We start from the raw sequence: 6,422 nt of genomic DNA, 5'->3' as shown, positions 1-6,422 counted from the left end.
CAAGGCTGAACGACAGATGGTTCCGGTTAGACGAGGCCCTTGTCAGTGCATTCGTGGAGCGATGGCGTCCGGAGACGCACACGTTTCATATGCCGTTCGGAGAGTGCACGGTCACACTTCAGGACGTGGCATACCATTTGGGTTTGCCAGTGGACGGGCGTTACGTGAGTGGCTGCCTATCAGAGTTCCACATATACATCCAGGGTGGCCGTCCAGCCTGGGTGTGGTTCCAGGAGTTGCTTGGAGTGACTCCTCCTCCCAGCCAGGTTCAGAAGTACGCAGTGAACTGTAGCTGGTTCCAGGAGACATTTGGTGAGTGACCCGAGGGAGCCGATGATGAGACTGTTCGGAGATATGCCCGTGCGTACATATTGATGTTGTTGGGTATGCATCTGTTTGCGGACAAGTCGGGCAACCGCGTTCACATCAGATGGCTTCCCTACGTAGCTAGGCTGGAGGAGATGGGTACCTACAGCTGGGGTTCTGCAGCACTGGCATGGTTGTACCGGTGCATGTGCCGAGTGGCGAACAGACATGTGGTCAAGTTAGCGGGCCCAATTCAGCTACTTCAGTCTTGGATCTTCTGGTGCTTTCCTCTGTTTAGGCCTGCAGGTTATGAGACATTCAGCTGGCCATTGGCCTCGAGGTACTCTACTCAGCCTTCTCTATTTCAATTTAATTTGCATAACTCCATGTTCATTAATAATGTATTACAAACCCTAAACACACATTTAAGTAGCCATAAGACACATGTATGATGCAGGTGGTCAGGTTACAACCCTTCCAGTAGCGAGAAGGGTCCTAGAGTGCAGATGTGGAGGCTGAGGATAGACCGGTTACAGGACAGGGAGGTGAGTATGCTACTTAAACAGTTTCTTTATTTAACCACACTTTATGAGTTGGGTCCATGAGTTGTCCTGACAATGGAGAGTTCTCCGTGCAGTTTATCTGGATGCCGTACAGCATCCTCGACGTACTTCAGGTTGTGCATCCAGAGGCTTTGGAGCCTCGGCATATGGCGTTGTGGCGGTTTGTGACGTCGCTGATCTACTTTTCCGTCATAGAGTGGCATCAGATAGATAGGGTGCTTCCGCAGTTCGGAGGGGTGCAGCCTCGTCCGAATCCTGCCCTGAACATCGACTTTCTGATGTCAAAGGATGGCAGAGGTGGTGATCGATGGTTCCCGTACCATTTGCAGAAGTGGCATCTCTATTGGGACGACCGTGCGGAGACCGTGCTGAGGTTTGATGTTGTTGCCGACCCTGGACCATCACATGAGTTCCTCGAGTGGTGGAGTCAGCATAGAAAGAGGTTCTTGTCTCCGGACATGCACTTGGGGGATCCGAGAGCAGTTTCTATTCCAGTTGAGGCCTCACAGCGGGGTGCTGGGCGAGTTCCTGACATGGATCGACCTGAGGACGTGCCGGACAGGCGGCGGGTTGAGAGGAGAGCTCGTGTCGGGACACGACGGAGCCAGCGTGACTGGAGGTGGCTTGAGCATGCTATGGACAATGATGACGATGCAGGTCCCGCTGGAGGCGGATGACGAGGCCAGGGAGGGAGACGGAGAGGGCGTGTTGCGGCGGACCACCCTGGTCGTGACCCTAACGACGATGACGACGATCAGCATGGGCCCGTGGGCGGGGATGGTGCAGGGGCTGTAGCAGTTGCTGGTGTTAGCACCCACGATGGCGGACATGGAGGTGAGTGGTATGGGTCAGGTATGGGTGACAGGGCTGACCCTGGGGACGCTGGACTCGGGTCGGGGCTTCTTGGAGATTACTTCGTTGGTGTACCCGCCCATGACCAGCCTCAGCAGGAGGGTACCCCATGGGTTATTCTGGGATCACAGTGGTCAGACTTCCTTGCCTCAGATACGCTAGATGCGGACTTCGGGGGTCAGCAGTTTCTAGAGGAGATTACCGCCATCATGCAGGAGGACGTGCAGTCCCGGAGACGTGGTCAGACCTCCGGCACGCAGGCACCTTTAGATGTTGATCTGAACGAGCCTCCTACGGCATCTGTTGGTGACCATTTTGGTTTGGGAGGTACACCACCATCTGCCTACACTGCTGCATCAGAGTCTGTTGCCGGGCCGTCTGCGGTACCCATCCATGTTACGCCACCTTTTTGGCCAATTCGGATCTGCGTCATCCATATTCGTCCGCATCCTAGTGGATCTCGGACGACCCTCTCTCGCACGCCTCTTGTCAGGGTCTGGAATCACCGTAGGCCCGTCGTAAGGTGGCCAGAAGCCCTCCGGGATCGGAGGTGTGAATCCCATCCGATACACACTGAATACCAAACTAATCTGATACACACTGTGAACATAAGAGTTTATCATACTACTAATTAATTAAATAATTGTTTTTAGGGTAAAAAACTATAATAAGCCAATGCCAGGCCGAAATTACGTAAATGAGCCAAAACAAAAATCGTTTCAGTAATGAGCCAAACCATATATTAATATAATTCGAACCACAATGGTTCGAACTGCATTCATTAATAATTCAAACCAAAGCAGTTCGAATTAAAGAGAGAGAAGCTGGTTCAAGTAAATCGAACAAGGTTGGTTCGATTTAGCAATGCTAGTAATTCGAACCAGGCTGGTTCGAATTATAGAGAGAGAAGCTGCATCAAGTAATTCGAACCAAGCTGGTTCGAATTACACAATCCCTAATTCGAACCAGGCTGGTTCGATTTAGTAGTAGACAGAGCAGTATATATATGGTTGTAAACATGAGTTGCTCTCATTAGAGGGTGTAAGATGGCTAGTGAGGAGAGTTTTGTTGTTTTGGTTCACCACAGAGGATCCATTAAGAGGAAAACTCGTTCCGGTGTGAAGTTCACAGATAAGGATCCTCTCTGTATTGTCGTGAATCCAACGACGAGCTATGATGACCTTGTTAGATATGTGCTGATGAAACTTAGTCTGGAAAGTGCGAAGCGGGTTAAGAAGTTTTTCTATCGCATTCCAATCACGGTCCTACAGGATACCGTGAAGTATGATTGTTTCACGATTGGTAGTGATGAGGACCTGCAAGTCATGTTTCTTTGTCGGAGGCAGTTTCCAGAGGTGAGGACACCAGAATTGTTGGCAAAGCTAGTTGATGTGGTATCCAGCTCAGGAGGTTCGAACCGGAATACCACCACTGTAGTCACAGCAGCCGGTTCCAGTTCCAGGTCTGCCGTTGCTTCTTCCTCCGTCCCTGTGTACAAGCCAGCGGTCCAACTTGTCGCCTCCCTGTCTTTTGCTATTGATCTGAATGACGGCTTAGGCGACGAGGTAGGATCATTTGATATTCTGCCGAACACTTTACAGGGCATTCCACCGGTTGGCGTCGGAGACGGATTGTTGGGTGATGCAGAGGAGGACGACGTCGAGCCGGATATGATTGAGGATGACAGCGGCGCCGAGGTTGGAGCGACTGAGCCTGCATTGGCGGTCAGTGGTTCTAGTTCTAGCACACAGCAGTATCCACCATATTTTTCCTCTTTGGACCTGGATGCCATGAGGCAGGAGGGGGTTTCTGGGCACTCTGTTGGATTCGGAGCTAGAGATGCGGAAGGGACTGCTGGTCTGACAGAGTTCCAGGTTGGTCAGCAATTTCAGGGTAAAGATGAGGCCCTGTTAAGTGTGAAGACTTTCAGCATCCAGCGAGGGGTACAGTACAAGGTAGTGGAGTCTGATTATCGCCGGTATGTGGGCAAGTGTTCTGAGTTTGGGAATGGGTGCACATGGTTGATTTGACTGAGTCTCCGGCGGCGCAAGGGCATTTGGGAGGTCAAACGGTACAATGGACCTCATACTTGGCTGCCCACATCCATCTCGAGTGACCACAGGAGTTTGGATTATCATGTGATTTCGGCGTTCATTATGCCAATGGTTATGGCTGATGCATCCGTCAGCATCAAGGTGCTCCTGAATGCCACGGCAGCACACTTTGGGTTTAGGCCGACTTATAGGAGGGTCTGGATGGCGAAGCAGAAGGCTATTGCCCTCATCTACGGTGACTGGGATGAGTCATACAATGAGCTGCCTAGGTGGGTGTTAGGAGTCCAGCTGACGATGCCTGGTACTGTTGCAGTCCTAAGGACGAGCCCTGTTCAAGTTGGAGGACAGGTAGACGAGTCTCAAGCATATTTTCACAAACTTTTCTGGACTTTTCCACCGTGCATCGAGGCATTTCGTCATTGCAAGCCCCTAGTCAGCATTGACGGCACACATCTGTATGGCAAGTACGGGGGAACGTTGCTCATCGCGATTGCACAGGACGGGAACTCCAACATTCTACCTGTTGCATTCGCACTAGTAAAGGGTGAGAATGCAGAGTCCTGGACATTCTTTCTCTCCCACCTTCGACAGCACGTGACACCACAGCCGGGTCTGCTGGTTATATCGGACAGGCATAACGGCATCAAGGCTGCGCTTGAGGCTCCTAACGGAGGTTGGTTACCTCTATCTGCCTACCGTGTATTCTGCATTCAACACGTAGCGGCTAATTTTGCCCTTACCTTCAAGGGCAAGGACGCACGGAGGCTTCTAGTGAATGCGGCGTATGCAAAGACCGAGGTTGAGTTTGATTACTGGTTTGATATTCTGCGGTCTGAGGACCCGGCGATGTGTGAGTGGGCAAACTGGATTGATTATTCCTTGTGGACTCAGCATCGTGATGAGGGGCGGAGATTCGGTCACATGACGACGAATATCTCCGAGTGTGTGAACTCAATCCTCAAGGGTGTCAGAAATCTCCCTGTATCCTCCCTGGTGAAGGCAACGTATGGAAGGCTTGCGGAACTCTTTGTTCGCAAGGGAAGAGAGGCTGAGGCCCAGATGGGAACCAGACAACAATTCAGTCAGCACTTGGTGAAGTGTATTGAGGCCAACTTGAAGACGGCCAGGTGCTTCACGGTGACTTTGTATGACCGGAATAACTCCGAGTTCACCGTAGCAGAGACCACTCCGACTGGTTCTTTCTCGTTGGGTAGCTACAGAGTATCGCTTGTCTCTCGGACATGTGACTGCGGGTACTTCCAGGCGCTTCATTTCCCGTGTCAGCACGCACTTGCATGCTGTGCCTACTCACGGGTTAGCTGGACCTCTTATGTTCACAGCGTGTATCAGATTAGTTCAGTATTCAGTGTGTATCAGATGGGATTCACACCTCCGATCCCGGAGGGCTTCTGGCCACCTTACGACGGGCCCACGTTGATTCTGGACCCTGACAAGAGGCGTGCGAGAGAGGGTCGTCCGAGATCCACTAGGATACGGACGAATATGGACGAGGCAGATCCGAACCGGCCAAAGAGGTGTGGCCTCTGTCGCCAACCCGGACACACACGTCGGAGTTGCCCACAGCTTGGAGGATCGTCTCACACAGGGGGCCATTAGTAGCCATGTTGTTAGTGTTAGTACTTATTATATTTAACTTTTCCTGTTAGATGTTATGTTTGAGCAGTTATGTAATTTGTTGATCTTTCTACATTGTACTGTGCATGCTGCGTTAACTAATGAATATGTTATGTTTCACTTTGAGTATTGCTACAAGTCCCATAAATGCAAAATTTAATAACTAAATATAAACATTAAACTGTTATATGATTCAATGATTATAAATAGTCACTGATAAATCCGGTAAACACCAGTTTTCAAAGTACAACACGATGAACAAACAACAAAGGAAAACAGCTCTAAAATAACAACAAAAGTACACATGGCTATCATACATGAATGAACCCTAAGGAACAAAATACATGAAACGTGAATCATCTAAACAGATGCGAACCCGTACCATAACGACGGGGTACCCGTGCCCTCTGACCTCTGCGGATAAACGGCTCCTCATCCTCGATCTCATCCGCATCTTCATGCGTGGCAGGCTGTGCAGGTGGCGTAACATGGATGGGTGCCGCAGATGGCCCGGCAACAGACTCTGATGCAGCAGTGTAGGCGGATGGTGGTGTACCTCCCAAACCAAAATGGTCACCAACAGATGCCGTAGGAGGCTCGTTCAGATCAACATCTAAAGGTGCCTGCGTGCCGGAGGTCTGACCACGTCTCCGGGACTGCACATCCTCCTGCATGATGGCGGTAATCTCCTCTAGAAACTGCTGACCCATGAAGTCTGCATCTAGCGTATCTGAGGCAAGGAAGTCTGACCACTGTGATCCCAGAATAACCCATGGGGTACCCTCCTGCTGAGGCTGGTCATGGGCGGGTACACCAACAAAGTAATTTCCAAGAGTCCCCGACCCGAGTCCAGCGTCCCCAGGGTCAGCCCCGTCACCCATACCTGACCCATACCACTCACCTCCATGTCCGCTATCGTGGGTACTAACACCAGCAACTGCTACAGCCCCTGCACCATCCCCGCCCACGGGCCCATGCTGATCGTCGTCATCGTCGTCAGGGTCACGACCAG

General features: G+C 51.1%; 1 protein-coding gene across 1 annotated transcript; it reads left to right on the top strand.

Moving 5' to 3' along the window:
• Nucleotides 1-374: 374 nt before the first annotated feature.
• On the top strand, nt 375-1,546 carry LOC140182243 (serine/threonine-protein phosphatase 7 long form homolog). The gene is made up of 3 exons (XM_072228383.1): nt 375-646; nt 764-851; nt 944-1,546. Exons 1-3 carry the CDS (start codon nt 375-377, stop codon nt 1,544-1,546), a joined length of 963 nt encoding a protein of 320 aa, XP_072084484.1.
• Nucleotides 1,547-6,422: the final 4,876 nt, after the last annotated feature.

The sequence above is a fragment of the Arachis hypogaea genome, chromosome 19 (genome assembly GCF_003086295.3).
Source record: "Arachis hypogaea cultivar Tifrunner chromosome 19, arahy.Tifrunner.gnm2.J5K5, whole genome shotgun sequence".
NCBI lineage: Eukaryota > Viridiplantae > Streptophyta > Magnoliopsida > Fabales > Fabaceae > Arachis > Arachis hypogaea.
Note: the sequence above shows the minus strand (reverse complement) of the source record. Positions and strands in the feature narration are given on the sequence as shown.